The sequence below is a fragment of the Armigeres subalbatus genome, chromosome 2, assembly GCF_024139115.2.
Source record: "Armigeres subalbatus isolate Guangzhou_Male chromosome 2, GZ_Asu_2, whole genome shotgun sequence".
NCBI classification, from domain to species: domain Eukaryota; kingdom Metazoa; phylum Arthropoda; class Insecta; order Diptera; family Culicidae; genus Armigeres; species Armigeres subalbatus.
Genome location: NC_085140.1, coordinates 231,601,248 through 231,620,150, shown reverse-complemented (window position 1 = coordinate 231,620,150; position 18,903 = coordinate 231,601,248). Strand labels below are relative to the sequence as shown.

The 18,903-nt window shown below is 44.7% G+C and overlaps 1 protein-coding gene across 4 annotated transcripts in view; it reads left to right on the top strand.

Annotated features, from left to right (window-relative positions):
• The window catches only part of LOC134211879 (zinc finger protein Elbow), a 108,392-nt gene extending 94,452 nt beyond the window's left edge, over positions 1-13,940 (top strand). For all 4 annotated transcript variants that reach the window (XM_062689241.1, XM_062689240.1, XM_062689239.1 and 1 more), the window contains exon 3: positions 12,417-13,940. In XM_062689241.1, coding sequence (XP_062545225.1) covers positions 12,417-13,769 — 1,353 coding nt within the window. In that variant the 3' untranslated portion in view covers positions 13,770-13,940. The remainder of the gene's footprint in view (positions 1-12,416) is intronic.
• Positions 13,941-18,903: the final 4,963 nt, after the last annotated feature.

The following is an 18,903-nucleotide window of genomic DNA, read 5'->3' as shown; positions in this document are numbered from 1 at the left end:
CAATCAAAACTCATTGGTACAGTTTTGATAATTGTGTATTTTTATTTCAAAAGATTATACAGTCGACTCTCTACATTGTTACCACAAGGTAACATTTGTTATGATTTGTTTGATACCGAGCGTGAGAAATTAGTTTAATTATTATTATATTAGGGACAAGTAGATAAACGGTCAGTTTGAATGGGGTGGTCGACATTAGAAAACGCAGTGTCGGACGGACACCCATCTTCAATGGGTGATATCGGAGAGAGCATCGGAAATGAGGAACGTGCGTTTAAAGCCGAAAAGTAACCGTGGTCACCCACCGGTCTCGGGAAAAGTTGAGGTGAAGGCGGTTGGTGACTAACTGTAGTAGAGGCGAGACGTTTTTTGTGAATTTTGTACGGTGAGATCGCGTGAAAGTTTCTGTGGTTGCGATCAACAACCGCCATCGCCAGAGTGATTTTGTGCCGGACTCGTGGTCACATTCGCGACCAGCAACTCCTTGTCGAGCAGCACCGCCAGCCGCTTTCTCCAGCGGCATTTGTCAGCCATACTCTCCGCGGCAATCGAGCCGCATTCTTCATCGTCCTTGGCTTTTCGAGCCACCAACGCCGGCCACACCCGTTGCCCGCAAGCACCTGTTGAGAAGCCCTCGCTGCTCGCCTTCGTCGGCCACCCTCGTGGCACCCTGCAAGCCTAACTGCATCCCCATTTGCTGATCGTAATCGCCAACCGCCTTCCACCGGCATTTGTCAGCCGCCCTCGCCGTGGCAATCGAGCCGCATTCTTCATCGTCCTTGGCTTTTCGAGCCACCAACGCCAGCCACACCTGCTGCCCGCAAGCACCTGTTGAGAAGCACTCGCCGCTCGCCTTCGTCGGCCACCCTCGTGGCACCCGCAAGCCCAACCGCATCCCCATTTGCTGATCGTAATCGCCAGCCGCTCATCCACCGGCATTAGTCAGCCGCCCTCGCCGTGGCAATCGTGCCGTATTCATCATTGGCCCGCCATCGCCGGCCACATTGATCGGTATTGCTTAGCTGTCACGGTCACTATCGCCCGCCACCCTCGTCCGCAGCATTCGTGAGCCACACTCGGTCCGCCTTTACCGGCTCCATCGCTGGTGGTACTCGCCCGCCACACTCAAGCCGCATTTGCCGGCCGCCATCAACAGTTGCCATCGGATGTGGCCTTCGTCGGCCGCAATCAACAGCCGCCATCGTCATCCACAATTCAACGGTACTCATCGGCCGCCCTGCCAGCTGTATATGCCGACCACCCTGTGAACCATCCATTTCGGAATAATAAAAGGTAATTTCAAATAATTTCGTTCGATAGGGTTCTCACGCCCGAAAGCTCCCTTTACGCCAGCCTGCCCTGAGACCCGGAGCTAAAAGAGGCCTTCTGCGCCCGCCCCCGATAAGCTGTCGTGGCTAGACCAGCGGCTTGGGGTTTAAGACAGTGCCCTTCCGGCACTGAGCAGTTCCGGGGCCAAATACCTGAGTCTTTATACTGGCGCCCAACGTAAATATCCTTTGAGGATTCAGGAGGGAAATATATCATTAGATATATTTCCTTGTGAGCGTTAAAGGAGTTTTCTTATAATAGAATATTAAAAATATATATAGATTTACCTGGCTGCATTGTTCTCTCGAAACCAATGTTATTTTGTTGAAATTTACGCGAAGGTTCAATTAAACCATATAATAAAACAAATTGTTAATTGTTTTGTTACACAAGTGATCGGCGAATTTGTCATCTTCAATTGTTTGCTGATTATTCCAGAAACACGGAAGAGTTCCGGGCGAGACCGCAGTTAATAGAGCAAGAATTTCGATTAGTTTTGAGTGAATTGAACACTTTGTTTCTTCCGTAACACAATTTTCATCATGCCACGCTTATCTATTTCTGACCGGATTTGAACACTCTATCGCAGCATGCGAGTAGATCATCTTGATTCCGGAGAACTTGATTACGAGCTGCTTCTGCGTAACGTGGTGATTGGGGACGATGAGACGCGCGCCAAACGACGTCGTAGGCTGCGGCAAATTTTGAAGGATGAGTTAGAGGGACATGAGTTCATAATTCATTATGACCAAGACCTGAAATGGATCTTGATTTTTGTAAGAGGATTTTTCTTGAACTTCATCGTATTTTGTCTTCAGAACCACGAACGCGCGTTCAATTTTGCAGAGCCAGATTATTACATCTAGGCCACCGACTGGTGTAATCAAGAACCATGCAATAGGTGATCTCAAAACTCAAAGCAGCGAGTACTTCGCAAAAGTGCTCCAATTGTTTTCCGATTACTTTGGTCTGAAGACGAGTTTTTCAATACTGATGAAGATCAACGCCTGAATCAGTTTTCCTATTAGATGAAGCAGCGGGAGGTTCAGAGGACTTTATGGGTAATCGAGCTTCAGTTAATCCAGCCCCAGTTACCACTGGAGCCATTCCCAAACACCCTAATACTTCACAATTTGTCACCAAATCGGATTTTACCAGCGCGATGACTGACATCGGTAGTCTCATAAAGTCGCTAGCCAAGCAGGTGAATGGATTGAAGGGGAATTGCGTAAGCAACGCACCCCACCTCCGATCCCGCCCAGACCCTCATCAGCTCCCTTGAACAGCACGAATCCTTTCTTAAGGACGTATCCGAATACTATTACCACGACAAACCATCGAAGCAGTAGATTAGTCGATACAAGACAAACAGGGTTAACTACCATCCCCACTTCCACGATCCCCTGGCAACATTCCATGTCCTCCACTAACCTCCCTGCAACAGGGAGCGAATGCTAATGAGTCTTTCCATCGACAGATAGATGGATTTATTTTCAGCCCATTTGGGGTAGGAATTCTGCAACCAATCTCCTAATCCACAGAGCAATGCTGTCAACAATCAGCAATTCAACCTGGGTCGATGTTCGTTCCACTGGTAGCGACACAGCGTAAATGATTCCAATTTCCAGTGGAAGGTTAGTAAATACTCAGGGAATGATCATGGAGTGGGTCTTAATGAGTTTCTGTCCCATGTAGAACAACTTGCGATATCAGAACATGCTACCGAAATTGACTTGTTCGATTCAGCAATACATTTTTTCGAAGGCTCAGCTTTGAGCTGGTACACTACTAGTCGGCATCAACGAATGCTACAAAGTTGGCCACAGTTGGTACAAGAACTGAAACGAGAATTCAGACATCCTGATCTGGATTCAGTTCTCCGCACCAAATTATACCAGACTCGCCAACAAAAAGGGAGTCATTTCAACAGTACTACTTTTATAAATGAATAAATTGTTCCAAGCTATGAACCACCCCATGTCAGAGAATGAGAAGGTAGAGGTCTTGAAAACAAACATGAGGTATGATGGACGTAAAGCACTAATTGGCAGGAATATCACTGCACTAAAAGACTTACTTGACATTGGCAAGGATCTTGATGCCACAGACTTTCGGCTTTCACTAAAGTATTTTGGCATCACAAGACGTGAGACTTGTGCAATTGAATCAGGTAACAAAACTCGTCGAGTGGTAGGACATTCTTCAACCAAAATCATTGAATCCTGCGCCGCATCCCTTAAAACCATCCAAGCCAAATTCGAACTACGCAAAACTGGATTTCAAGTCATTCGCTAACGCGAAACGTATCCCGACCGAGAAAAGTGATATGTCAGAGGGTCAATTCAAGGAATCAAAACCGGGGACTAGCAAACCCAGCGCACTTTTAAAATTAGTTTCTAACTACTCTCCCCCAGAAGAAGGCCAGTGTTTCATTTGCAGGGATTATCATAGTCTTTCCGAATGTCAGGTTCCACGAAGGGTGTTCTGTAAGCGGTGTGCATTGTTAGGGTTCACAACCGACAACTGTCCCTACTGTTTAAAAAACGGTTTGGGGAAGCCTTAAAGCCGCAAGGACTTCCCCATGCGCAGGCAGTACATGCGTCGGACTCTTGGTTACCGGATCTTTTCCAGCTCTATGAGCAAAGGTCCGATAACGAAGATGACGAAGGAATACCGCCTCAAATACACAAGATAACTTTAAAACCATATCACGGATGACAGACCCCACGTGAAACTGCAAATTTTCGATGTTTCCAGTCAATGCCCTTCTAGATTGTGGAAGTAACCTGTCTTTCATTAATTCGTCCGTTTTACAAGAATTAGGAAATGTGCATATCAGAAAACCCGCTCAGCTGGTGGAATTACGAACAGCTGATGGATCTCCGTTGAAGTACTGGAGAAATCATCATCTGTTTACATTCAATGGTAAGACAAGGGTTTTACCTATCATGGTAGCGCCCAATCTTACCAAAAGAATGTATTTGCGGAATGGATTTCTGGAGAGTTTTCAATATTTATCCGGCTATTTCCACGATCACAAGCCAGTAGCTCAGAAGAGAAATCTAATTGGGAGACTTCTGAACTGAATCTCACTGAGAGTCAAACGAAGCGTTTAGAAGACGTGAAGCAGCTTTTTAAAGTTGCAAACTTAAACGCACTTGATACTACTAACCTTTGCGAACACAAAATCGTTCTGAAAGACGAGTGTGTGTCTAACAAACCAATTCGGCTCTACCTGTACCCCATCGCCCCTGAAAATTCAAACGGGATTGTTTGCTGAAGTTGATCGGTTACTTGAACGTGGGATAATAGAAGAATCTAATTCTGAATGGTCCTTGAATATAGTACCAATACGGAAGACTTTCAGGCGCGATCCGTTTTGCCTTGACGTCAAGCTGCAAACTCAACGAGAGGACTGTACGTGACGCCCATCCCTTCCCCACCCTGGCCGAATACTTGGTAGACTACCGCGCAAATTATTTGTCTACGATTGATCTTACTGAGGCATTCCTTCAGATTCCCTTGGCCAGGGTATCGCGGAAATATTGCGCATTTAGTGTGCAGGAAGGATGTTCCAGTTCACCCGCCTACCATTTGGTTTAATCAACAGCCCAGCAACGCTGGCGAGATTGATGAACCGAGTGCTAGGTCATGGTGTGTTGGAACCGAATGTCTTCGTTTACTTGGACGATATTGTCATAGTAACTGGAGACATTCGAGGAACACTTACGGCTTCTCGAAGAGGTGGCGAGGCGCCTGAGGGAGGTTAATCTCTCGATTAAGCTCGAGAAATCTCACTTCTGCCTGAAAGAAATACCATTTTGGGTTACGTACTTTTCTTCGCATGGTTTGAGAATTCAACCTGAGAAGATAAGGCCCATTGTGGAGTACGAACGTCCTACGACTATAACAAAACTCCGCCGATTTATTGAATGTCTAATTACTACCGGAGGTTTATCCCTGAATACAGCAAGACTACTGCAGTTCTTCCGAGCTTCTAAAAACCAACCTGAAGGCAGTGAGATGGACTGTAGAAGCGGAGGAAGCATTCCAGGCAATAAAAGTGAAGTTGATTACGGCTCCGGTACTTTCCAACCCTGATTTTGATCAGGAGTTTATAATTCATAGCGACGCGAGGATCACGCTGTCGCCGGTGTTCTCACACAGAGAATAGATGACCACGAAAGGGTTATCGAATACTTTTCAAAAAAGCTAACAAACCCAGGAGCGTGCCTATCATGCTACTGAAAAGGAGGGCCTCGCAGCCTTGCTTTCTATAGAACACCTCCGTGGGTACGTCGAAGGCAGTCATTTTGTCCTTGTCACCGACTCATCAGCATTGACGTTCATCATGCGTACGAAGTGGAAGATTTCGTCGCGACCAGTCGGTGGAGCCTTTTCGCTACAAGTATACGACATGACGATGGTGCATCGACGAGGCAAGCGACAATATTGTGCCCGACGCGCTGTCACGGGAGTGTGATGGCAGTGTCTGCACAATCCTCGTCCTCATGGTACAGCGACATGAAATTGTCTGTTTTGAATCGACCTGATGACTATCCCGATTTTCGAGTAGAGGGAGATTTGCTAAAAAAATACGTGTTTAATGACGATCTTTCCGATCACCGCTACGACTGGAAGATCATCCCAAGCCCCGAGTCTCGCGTCGCGATCATTAAAACTTTCCACGACGACTTCATGCACGTCGGTGCTGACAAAACGTTGACCAAAGTACGCCAACAGTACTATTGGCCCAAAATGGTGAGTCAAATTCGGTCGTATATACAAAAATGCACGGATTGTAAAGAAATAAAACCCCCAAATGCGTCCACTTCGCCCCTATGCGGCGACATGCGAACTCCGACCCGACCCTGGCAAACAATCGCGATTGATTATATTGGCCCGTTACCGCGTTCGAAATCCGGTAATAAATACGTTCTGGTAACGATGGATTTGTTTTCGAAATGAGTGCAACTGCATCCGTTCCCGAAAATTAGCGCGCAAAACGCTTTGCGCCGAACTATCCTGACATTGGTTTCACCGAAACTCAGTCCTCGGGCGATAATATTATCTGACAATGTTATTTGCTTTACTAGCAACGATTTTAAATCATTACCGACACGTTACAAAATCAAGCATTGGTTGTCTTCCCGTCATCACTGCAAGCAAACCTGGTCGAAAGGGTGAATCGTGCCATAAACACATCCATTCGCTCATACGCACGCGATAACCAACGCGAATGGGACACACGATTATCAGATGTCGAAGTCGTAGCAAACTCGACAGTCCACTCTCAATCGGATTCACACCTTCCGCGTCGCGAAAGGAGAGGAAGTGGTCCTAAACGGTACCGAGCACGAGAGTTTTGAGAATGAGGATGAAATATCAGTCGAAGCACGTCTCAGTCGTATCTGTAAAGAAAACCTGAAATTGTTCACCGTCGTGCGTAAGAATCTCGAAAAGGCATATTCTGATGCTGCGCGTGTTTATAATCTAAGGGTTCGGCAACCTGCCAAGCCATTTTCCGTCGGAGACACTGTTTACAAAAGAAACACAAAATTGTCCAATGCCCAAGAGTTTTATAATGCGAAATTGGGTGCACAATTCTTACCTTGTAAGGTGCTCGCGAAACATGATTCATCTTCATATGAACTAATCGATCAAACTGGACGAAATATAGGCGTATGGCCGGCTAATCATCTTAAGCCTGCCTAGCATAGCCATTAGAAACCAATTTAACCAATGTCACCCCCATTTTGATATGAAATCATACACTGTTCCATCACAACCTTGAATGACCTCTAGCTTTATGCACCTGGCAATTCTAATCTTTGGCCTAGGTGCACGGCATTGTTTGTTTCTACTTCCTGCAGGGCAGGAATTGAACCGCCTAGCATCACAGGCGATCCTTAGATTCACAAATAGGCTGAACACAAGCCACTTGGAAAAAAAAAAAAACGTCTGTTATGTCATTCCAATAGTCGCGCGCTAATTCTGATCCTGTCCGATCAGTGATCATCGGTCAACTACGGGATAGTTGCACCTGACCTGAATTGAATCGATAATTAAAAGATCAATGTAACCATTCGGGAAACTACACGAAAACCTGAATCACAAAATGTTGTTATAGTGGTGCGCATCAATATTAGCACACGACATTATTACTTATAAACCATGGATGGAACAACCAGTGTATAGTACACATCTATTGGTTTAACCATGTGCTTTGGTGTTGGTAATGATCGTGGCAATAGTAGCTGACCAATCATTTATCTCGATCATGAGAAAGCTTGTAAATTTCGAATCAGTTCAATTTAAATCCTCTTACGTCCAGCATGTCGCATGGACTCGACGCGTTATCGTAAAGGCTACCTGTCGGGCCTACGTAGAACGGGGAAGGAAAGTGTTCGAGTCGGCGCTATTGTGGAAGGCTCCACCGGATGAGCCCCGATCGCTTTTGTGTTGCGTGTAATCCACAACGGTTGAAGATTTTGACTGATAGATTAATTTAGATACTTGTGAAACGAAGCTCTAAATAATATATGTTTTGTTCGACGATTATAGAATGATAAAATTCTTTTTGTGGAGAAGTCACTGGTTTCGAGATAACGATGTTTTGTTTTTCTCCTATCAATTATGTTGTTATTTGATGATTGTTATTGAATCGCTTTCTCGCTCCCCAACCAGAGGGAAATATGTTACCACATGGTAACATTTGTTATGATTTGTTTGATACCGAGCGTGAGAAATTAGTTTAATTATTATTATATTAGGGACAAGTAGATAAACGGTCAGTTTGAATGGGGTGGTCGACATTAGAAAACGCAGTGTCGGACGGACACTCATCTTCAATGGGTGATATCGGAGAGAGCATCGGAAATGAGGAACGTGCGTTTAAAGCCGAAAGTAACCGTGGTCACCCACCGGTCTCGGGAAAAGTTGGAGGTGAAGGCGGTTGGTGACTAACTGTAGCAGAGGCGAGACGTTTTTGTGAATTTTGTACGGTGAGATCGCGTGAAAGTTTCGGTGGTTGCGATCAACAACCGCCATCGCCAGAGTGATTTTGTGCCGGACTCGTGGTCACATCTGCGACCAGCAACTCCTTGTCGAGCAGCACCGCCAGCCGCTTTCCAGCGGCATTTGTCATTATACTCTGCGGCAATCGAGCCGCATTCTTCATCGTCCTTGGCTTTTCGAGCCACCAACGCCGGCCACACCTCGTTGCCCGCAAGCACCTGTTGAGAAGCCCTCGCCGCTCGCCTTCGTCGGCCACCCTCGTGGCACTCGCAAGCCTAACTGCATCCCCATTTGCTGATCGTAATCGCCAACCGCCTTCCACCGGCATTTGTCAGCCGCCCTCGCCGTGGCAATCGAGCCATTCTTCATCGTCCTTGGCTTTTCGAGCCACCAACGCCAGCCACACCCGCTGCCCGTAAGCACCTGTTGAGAAGCACTTCGCCGCTCGCCTTCGTCGGCCACCCTCGTGGCACCGTGTTTCAACTGCATCCCTCATTTGCTGGATCGTAATCGCCAGCCGCCTTCCACCGGCATTAGTCAGCCGCCCTCGCCGTGGCAATCGTGCCGCATTCATCATTGGCCCGCCATCGCCGGCCACATTGGATCGGTATTGGCTAGCTGTCACGGTCACTATCGCCCGCCACCCTCGTCCGCAGCATTCGTGAGCCACACTCGGTCCGCCTTTACCGGCTCCATCGCTGGTGGTACTCGCCCGCCACACACTAGCCGCATTCGCCGGCCGCCATCAACAGTTGCCATCGGATGTGGCCTTCGTCGGCCGCAATCAACAGCCGCCATCGTCATCCACAATTCAACGGTACTCATCGGCCGCACCTGCCAGCCGGTATATGCCGACCACCCTGTGAACCATCCATTTCGGAATAATAAAAGGTAATTTCAACAATTCTCGTTCGATAGGGTTCTCACGCTCCGAAAGCTCCTTTACGCCAGATCGCCCTGAGACCCGGAGCCAAAGAGGCCTCTGTGCCTGCCCTGCTTAGCTGCCGTGGCTAGACCAGCGGCTTGGGGTTAAGGACAGTGCCCTTCCGGCACTGAGCAGTTCCGGGGCCAAATAATTGAGTCTTATAACATCTCGATGTTCTATATTTCGATATCTTTTCCTATGTCGGTGGTTTACTCAGTCCCTTCAATCTACATACATTTTAAATTTCTACATCTCGATAACCTTATATCTCGATGTGTTCTGATCATATTTTGTTCAGGATTCACTCTTTTTATGGTGATATGTTCAATTTTTTAGGCTACTAGACCAGATTTGAAAAATAACAAACATATCAACAACAAAAAAATACATTTGTTTTGTTGTCGTTTTTCATAGCAACGAACTTTTTTCGATCTAGTACCCATTTCTATTTTCCTTCAATTCCTTGATCTCCCTATCTCGATGGTCCCTTCAATATCGAGATGTGGAGAGGCGACTGTAGTACATAACATGCAATGCTATCAATAAATTCCAATTGGATTCTGCCCTCTACAACCAGCACAATGTATGAAAGGCTGCGGATCAAAAGATCGAACGTGCAAAACGTCGAATGAACAAAATGATTTTTTTCACTAGTGCTCGATTGCTTGTTGCAAGAGGATTAGAAGCACCCTTCTACGCATCTCGGAAGCGTCTTCCAAGCAGCTCGAAGGCCTCCTTTCAAGAGGCTCTGAATCCTCCTGGGCACTTCAGAAGCCCTTTCAGGGTGGATAGGTTGCCTCCTTCAAGAGGCTCTGTAAGCTTCCTTTCAAAAGCTCGTAAGCCTCCTTTCAAGAGAATCGTAAACCTCCTTTAAGAGGCCTGAAAGCCCCTTTAAGAGACTCGGAAGCCTCCTTTCAAGAGACGCGGTAGCCTCCTCCTCAAGAAGCTTCGGAAGGATTTTTATAGAGGCTCGAAGCCCCTTTCAAGGGGCCTGGAAGCTTCCTTTTTTCAAGAGGTCTGGAAGCCTCCTTTCAAGTGGTTAGGTTGCTCCCTTTCAAGAGGCTCTGAAGCTCCTTCAAGAAGCTTCCTCGGAAGCCTCCTTCAAGAGGCCTCGGAAGTCTACTTTCAAGTGGTCTGGAAGCCCATTCAAGAGGCCTGGAATTCTTCATGCAAGAGGCTTGGAAGCGTCCTTAAGATGCAAAGGAAGACTCCTTTTATGGGTCAAAACCCTCTTCCAGGCTCAGAAGCCTCCCTTGCAAGTGGCTCAAAAGCTCCCTTCCAAGAGGCCCAGAAGGCTCCTTTCAAGTGGCTCGAAATCCTTCTTTCAAGAGGCTCGAAGCCTCCTTCAAGTAGCCCAAAGCCTCTTTTCTAGAGGCCTCAAAACCTCCTTTTCTAGAGGCTCAAAAGCCTGCTTTCAAGAGGCCCAGAAGCTTCCTTTCAAGATCCTTTCATGAGGCCTGGAAGCCTTATTTCAAGAGGCCTGGAAGCCCCTTCAAGAGGCCTCAGAAGCCTCCTTTAAAGAGGCCTGGAAGGCTCCTTTCAGAGGCTCAAGTCTCCATTCAAGAGGTTAGGGTTGCCTCCTTCAAAGGCCTCGTAAGCCTTCTCTTCAAGAGGCTCTGGAAGTTTCTTTTCAAGGGTTCGAAGCCTCCTTTCAAGAGGCTCGGAATTATTTTTTAAGAGGCTTGGAAGCGTCCTTTTAAGATGCAAAGGAAGACTCCTTTGAGTGGTCTGAAACCGCCTTCAAGAGGCTCGAAGCCTCACTACAAGAGGCTCAAAGCCTCTAATTAAGAGGCGCGGAAGCCTACTTTGAAGGAATTCAAAGCTGAAAGGAGCCCTTTCAAAAGGCTCGGAAATTATTCTTCAAGAGGATTGAAGCCTTATTTCGAGAGGGGGTACCTCAACTAATGCAAAAATTCGAAGGGGTACCTCTCAAGAAAAAGGTTGAGAAACGCTGTCCTATTCTGTTGCAGTTTGGGACGAACGCTTATTGTGAGTTGAGTTTGTCCCAACATTTACAAGAGAGGACAATGTTGTTATTTTACATTCCCTAAGCATGAACAATTGAAATTTGTTAGTTCGAAAATTAATCTATTAGCAATTCAAATCGAGATACTGTCGAACTTTGAAAGGCCTTAGTCTATTACACGCCTATCAATTAACAAAATTTCGACAAGGATATATTGCAGATAGGAAACATCGTGCCGACATGTAATAGGTTTTCTAAACTAGAAAACCCACTCACGAGTCAATTCCTGCAACCCATCATAATGCGACAGTGACGGCAGGTTTGGACAGCGTGGCTTGTTTGAGGCCTTGTTTTTCCCTGCTGTCCAATTTAATTTCACGCCTTCACGAACCGACCGTCATTCGTCAGCTGTCCAAACTGTCGGCGCTCTGTTTGCGAAGTCGAGAGTGAAGATTGCGCACGAAAAAAAAAATCACCGTCACACTCTCGAGCTTGCAGTTTCCGCCCTTCGTGTCCATCAGGGTGTCCCCGAGATCTGAATTTTTCTGACGTTGCTGGTCTCGTCTTTCTACTTCTTGTGGTCAACAGCGAGAACGAAATGGAAATAACTTTATTTGTCTCCCTGGTCTGTTTGCGCTTTAATCCTCCCTCTGATGCTATGATGCTGATGGAGCGGTCATTATGTGGTTGTCTCAAATGTGATGAAATGAAAGAAAGGCTGCCGCCGCAATCAAGGCGGAGAATGATCAAAAGTCAAATTATCGCCTCACTTAACCCCGTATCACGTGAAACGTCGCCTCGCTGACGGACACGCCACATCAAACGGCTTGACAAGTTTTATTTCAACGGACGGTGATTATCGGTTTAGCTTTACGTTTCCATCACTGGTATGCTTGCAGTTACAGACAAATAGACGTTAAACGCAGAATAATGTTCTTTTTGTTCCTTTATAATATGTCCTATATAATATTATATATGTATATGAGTATCTATTGTCTAGTTTCAAAATTACAAAAAATGAACTAAATTCAAAGCAACAGATTTGGGTGTAACTAACTTAACTATTTCGCTCATTTTTATCGCGAATGAAATCGTATAATGTAGACGTTTCATATTTCTAACAGTTGGAATTATTAAACATCAAACTAACAAAACATTCTTGTTTTCTCTTACTTGCAGTTCGATTCCAAAACGAGCCCGTTGGCTTTACTGGCACAAACATGCAGCGCAATAGGGTCTGATTCACCGAATCCAAAGCTACTGGCAAACATAGAAAAAAGTACAAAAGGAAGCCGCGATAAACTGTCACCCGGGACACTTTCAAGCGGTTCATCAAATGATACTCCAAAATCAAGTTTTAAGCCATATGAACCATCCACGGTGAACCGCGAGCAGACAAAATCTCCGGACGATACTCATAGTACCATGGTGCGAAACAAATCCCCAAAGAGGTCCGTCAATGCGCCAAATCACCAAATCCTGAACGGGCGTTGTGAATCTAACCAAAGTGCTGCTTCATCACGAGCATCTCCGACGAGTAATCACCGAAAAACTCCAAGCAGCTCGCAACTCCATCTTGAGCGTACAAGCAGTCCAAATCGTGCCTCATCCAAAGATTCTTTACATGCGTTAATGAATAGTTCCACTGAAGCTACGTTATCAAAACCATCTACAGAATCTATAAGCAAGGACCCAAGTAGTAGTGGTGAAAACTCCATTAGAGCATCAACTTCTGCCCCATCGTCAACAACGATCGGGCCTCCATATTACTCTGGTTATGGAAGCTACCCCATAGACCTTCTAGCGTCAAGTGCGCTAACGCATCACCAAATGTTGAAAGCGGCTGCCATGAACCCTTATTTCAATTACTCCAAACTAAAGATGCCAGGAGCTCCAGACTCCATGATCCCAGTCTGCCGTGATCCCTACTGTACTGGATGTGCCTTAAGCTCTCATATGCTAGGAAAGCTTGGAACGTCAAGCTGTCCAGCGGGCTGTACTCAATGTGATCATCCTGGAAGTAAAACCTTCTCACAAGCTGCCGCAGCAGCATCCCTCGCCGCTAGTCAATCATCAGCAGCCATGTACGCCCATGCTCAACTAGCCGCCCTGGCGGCAGCTTCTCAGTTACCCTACGTGTGTAACTGGATAGGTAGCGATTCGTCCTACTGCGGCAAGCGATTCGCCGCTTCCGAAGAACTGTTTCAAACTGATCTGAGAACCCAAATATTGCCGCCGGAGTTTCGGAGTTTTACGTCGGAGTTTGCCCTCATCAACCCTGCGACGGCAGCTGCAGTAGGACTCCCACCGACACATCCTCTGTTCCAAAGAACCTACCCCACCCCTCCTCTTAGTCCGATGTCCACTGCCCGTTACCACCCCTACGGCAAACCACCATTACTTCCCCCTGCTATGTCACCGGCATCTCTCGCTGGTATCCCGATGCCACCACATCCTTCGCTGGCGCAGTATTTTCCTCCGTATTCGTTTTACGGAGCGCGATTAAACGGGTCAAATAATATGCATCCTTGAAAAGGTGCATGGTTTAACATTTTGTTCAGTTTGTAAATAATTTATTGTTTTTATTCGATGAAATGTTTGTTGTCGAACAAAATTTTAATGTAATAAAATGGTACTTTGTCAAACTCTAGGCACTCTATTGCAATATTTCAGAGAATGGAAAAATAAAATATTTTCTTGGAAGACCTATCTTATTTTCATAACATCCAAAATATCACCGCCTTTTAACATTGCGATCGCATTCAACAGCGCATCAAAAAGATTCTGAAGCACTGATAACAGAGATGAATGACGATGGTATGTGCCGTCAACCGTTAAAAAGATTAGTTGATGCACGCAGCAAAAAACAACATCTAAAAGAATCAGTGGCGAAGCCCCGAGTGCTGTCTTAAAAGTGTCATCGGAGTTAAAAACCTACATCTGGTCGGGTGATAAATCTTGTGTTGCGCCATTTCTTTTGACGCGCACTAATTGCGATACTAAAAAGCTCACCAGCGGCGACATGGCGTTGGTCATAAATTATCCACTCTTGGCCGAGAGGCAAGAATTATCATCATCAGCATCATTGCTGCTTTGGCGAACAGCTCAGTGCAGTGGCAAGGTAAGTGCCGGGGGGTGGTAATTTTGTTTGAGAATCGACTCCTTATATTCTTCTTCGCTGGGACGTTGCCGCTTCGCAAGCCGTTATATAATAAGAATTATACATTATATAATAAGAAGCTATAAAAATCTGCATAACAAACGGGCATATGCAAAATTGCAAGATTTTTTGGTGATTATTTGGCGTTTCAGCCTATATTTTGAATGAAAATCAACTATATGTTTTCTTTCTCCAACGTTTCGATCCTTATTGGATTTTTTTCAAGGATTCGAAATTTTGGTTGTTTTTTTCTTTTCTTTGTTTTTGTTGTTTTGAAATTTCGAATCCTTGAAAAAGGTCCAATAAGGATCGAAACGTTGGAGAAATAAAACATTTTTTAAACGATTTTCATTTAAAATATAGACTGAAACGCCAAGTAATCACCAAAAAGTACATTGTTGACAGTCGACATAATTAAAACAAAATTGCTAGATCAAATTTTTGTTTGTCATAAGACTAGTAAATGAAATTGCAAGTGATTCCGCCACTTTGTAACTCTACGTAGTTATCGCTAAGCTTGAGCTTTACAAATGACGTGTAGCTGACTCAAATCAAATTACTAAAGTGCGGGAATAAAATTGACTAGTGCTAACACTTTTTTTCCAAACCAATTGTTTCAATTCAAGTGCGAACGACTTCCTCGTAACAAAGGAGAACCGTCTATGCATTTGTAACCCACACGGTTGAATTCCGCTTAAAAATTGTATTCATGGATCATGGATCGTGCCATTTTGAAAACAGCTTACGATAGTTTTAAAATCTATTTCACGTTTGTAAAATATTAGTACATACATCAATAAATTAAGTGCGGCAGAATGTTTTAATGTCGAGTTAATGTGCGATAACCCAAGGCTAAAGTTTCGTTTTCCCCAAAACACGGTCCATGGCCACGTCACTGACAAACACTACGACACTGCACCGTCCGTCACTGAGCAGAAGAGCCAAAAGATTAATATGCAGAAACTCAAAAATTCCTGAAGTGCATGTGCATTAATTTTCCGGTGATACTTTGCGCGCCTTTGCCGACAGCGAGACGGTCGGTGACAGACTCGGTGCAGTCTTTCATGTTAGGAAATTTTGAAAATGACTTATTATTGCTTTACGAAGAGTTCACCATGCGAAAAACGGAATCTTTTGCCGGCATAGTGATGAAATGTTCGTGGCAAACTCACACATTAGTAAAACATTGAGGTCGCTCGTTATAGCTGAGAAATTTGAACACAAAAATGATACATGTCTTCGACAACGTTTTACTATGAAAAGTCTTTATATTAGACTTGACTAATAACAACTTTTTACTATGAACTAAGTAAAATCTTCATGTGAGTGTGATGCACTTTGAAAATGATGCTATTCTTTTGATGGTCATTATATTTTACATGATTTCTTCAGCAAATTTATTCAGAGGGATTTGACCCATGAGCAATGAATTAGGATAATTGGCATTTATACGCTAGGTACCGCCACTGTTCTATTCTTTCTTCCATTTCCATGTACCCAAGATACAGAGCTACAACTTCGAACCCTTATTAATTAGGTGCTTGGTGTTTTCGGCAAAAGTATTAACGCATTTACCCAAAAGTACACGCGGAGTTCCCCACAGGAAACGACGCACCGTGCTTTTTGCAGCCCGTATAGGGGTGATCGTTGAAGGAAGAAGAAAGAATATGAAGAACAAGTTATTAGTGAGGCGCAGGAAAAATGTGGAGCAGAAACGATATGTTAAGGTTTTATGAGTCTGTCAATGGCGTGCGAAGAAAGACAGCGTCATTTCCCGTCACAAAGTGTATTAACGACCAACAAAGGAATTTGCTTGATAGATGGTAAAACCGAAGTGGTTGCTAGGGTAGAAGGCAAACACTTCGAGACTTTGTTGAATAGGTGGAAGTGACGGGTGCATCGGTGAAGTAGAATAGTTATTGAAGCGATGATGGACAAGTTGTGGAGTCGCCAACACTAGATGAGGTTAAAAAGCTGTAAAAGAGCTGCAAAAACAATAAGACTGGTGGGGGAAGGACCAGTTTCTGACTAAAACTTCTCAAGCATGGCAGTGAGCAGCTTTATGAAGTTATGCACCATATTATGTCGAAAATATGGGAAGACGAGGAAGGAAGACGAGGAAATGCCTTCTTTTTTTGTAAAATTTTTATTGACTGGTGACCACATCTGCATCAGCCGAAAATGGAAACGGAGCCTTCTTGATGTACGGAATAAACGTATAGTGCCGATATCGCGTCTGATCATCACCTCCTCATCGGCGAAATACGCCTGCGCATTGCGCGGATTCGTCGGCAGGAGGAAAGAGTTGGACGACGATTCAACACACGCCGACTGTAAGATGCCACGGTGAAACGGTCCTTCGTTGAAGAACTGGAGACGCGTGCTGCAGATATTCCGGTGGCAGCGTCCCGAGCAGATGAAAATAGCTCAATAATATCAAATGTTAATAAGATAGCAAAATGAGATATGGACTTGATTGATATAAGAGATAAAAGATCAGACGACAATATCAATATTTTGCACTAAAATATCATGAAGAAATCAAGTTATGCTATTTGTAATAAGTGATCAATATCATGTGCCATTAGTTTGTTTTTATCCATAGCATATCTTGATATTTAAATGATTTTTCGGTGCAAAATTTTGATATTGTGGCCTGTTCTTTTATCTCTTTTATCAATCAAGTCCATATCATGTTTTGTTATTCTGTTCATGACTTCTGCCCGGGGTGGAAGACCAGTGGACCGCCATCAAGAATGCCTTCATCGCCACCAGCGAGAACAATCTGGGCGAACTGCGCATCCAGAGAAAACAATGGATCACCGATGAGACCTGGAGGAAGATAGAGGAGCAAATTTGCTCTTAAGAGAAGCCAAAGCCGCGATAGAGCGACGCCTCCTCTACGATATCTCACGACGCTTAAGCGGGGCGAAGATGAATGCAACGATGTCTGTGAAAGACGCGAATGATCAGTTATTGACCGATCCAACTGACCAGCTGAAACGCTGGTTCGAGCACTTCGAGCAACTTTTTCAAGTGCCAGCGAGACCATCACCACCTCGGCATGATCTGCCTAGGATCCGACGTATAACACGCGTCAATACCGAAGCTCCATCGCTGCTAGAGATTCCAACAGTCATCCAAAGCATGAAATCGAATAACGCCCCAGGGGTCGAAGCATATCAGCCGAGATGCTCAAAGCTGACCCCATGACGTCCGCTCAACTACTGCATCGTTTATTCCGTAATCTGGGATACCGCAACTTTCCCGGTCGACTGGATGCAAGGTATCTTAGTGAATGTGCCCAAAAAGGGTGACCAGACTATGTGCGATAACTGGTGAGGCATTATGTTACTGTGTACCGTTCTCAAATTTTTATGCAAAATTATCCCAGCTCGGATTCAGGAGAAGATCGATGCGACTCTCCGGCGGCAGCAGCAGGCCAGACTCTGTGTCGGAAGATCCTGTGTAGACCATATTGCCACGCTCCGTATCATTCTGGAGAAGGTCAACGAATTCCAAGAGTTCCTTTACTTGGTATTCATTGACTACGAAAAAGCTTTCGACCGTCTCAATCACGAGAATATGTGGGGGCCCTGAGACGCAAGCGGGTTCCTGCACACTTAATTTTTTTCGCCGAGGCCGGCAAAATAAATTGCCGAGAATCCAACAGCTGATATCTCGGTAAAAATCTCGGTGGAAGTTTGAATTACCGATTGGTCGTAAAATGTTCGACACTACCCAGCTGTCAAAATTTACCGTGCTATTCGGTAGTACGAGGCCGATCAATTCGGTAAAGAGATTTGCCGAAACTCAGTGATAAATTATTTTCATTTATTTTCAGATGAATCAAAATAGAAATAAAAAGCGTTAATCAATACGAAAGTAGATTTTATTTTTGGTCATTTTTGTATGAAAAACGATATGAAAATGCTAAATGAAACCTATACTTTTTGGCAGCCATTTAAAGTTATTGTTCCACGATTCCATAAAGAACAGAACAAGTCAGTAGGTTCCTGATTATTCCAACGATGTTTAATGTGTTTATTTGTTGACTCCTTCATGTGGGGTAAGTAATTTCCATCCATCCATCCAGATACAGCAAGTATCTCTGTTTTTTTTTTATAGAATTACAGCTGTAGCTGAAATTAAAACGGACATGACTTTCATTATTTCCATTGTTGAAATCGACGTAAAATGTTGCGTGAATTTTTAACAGATTTTAGTGTCCTGCCCGAACAGGAAAATTGAAATCAGAATGAATACTTACCAAAAAACTCGAAGATGAAAATTCTATTTTCCATTGCTCTTGCTTCTTCACGTGTTTTTTTACAGAGCACGCTAGAGCTTAAATGTTTGACAGATGGGTTTGCCGAAACTCAGTCAAACTCCAAACTACCGATGACGATGGCAAACTTGACTGCCGAGTTTCAGTAACTTATGTAAACGTCATATTTATTGACGAGATATCAGTAAACATAAGCTTTCACGACCAAGTTCGTCAAT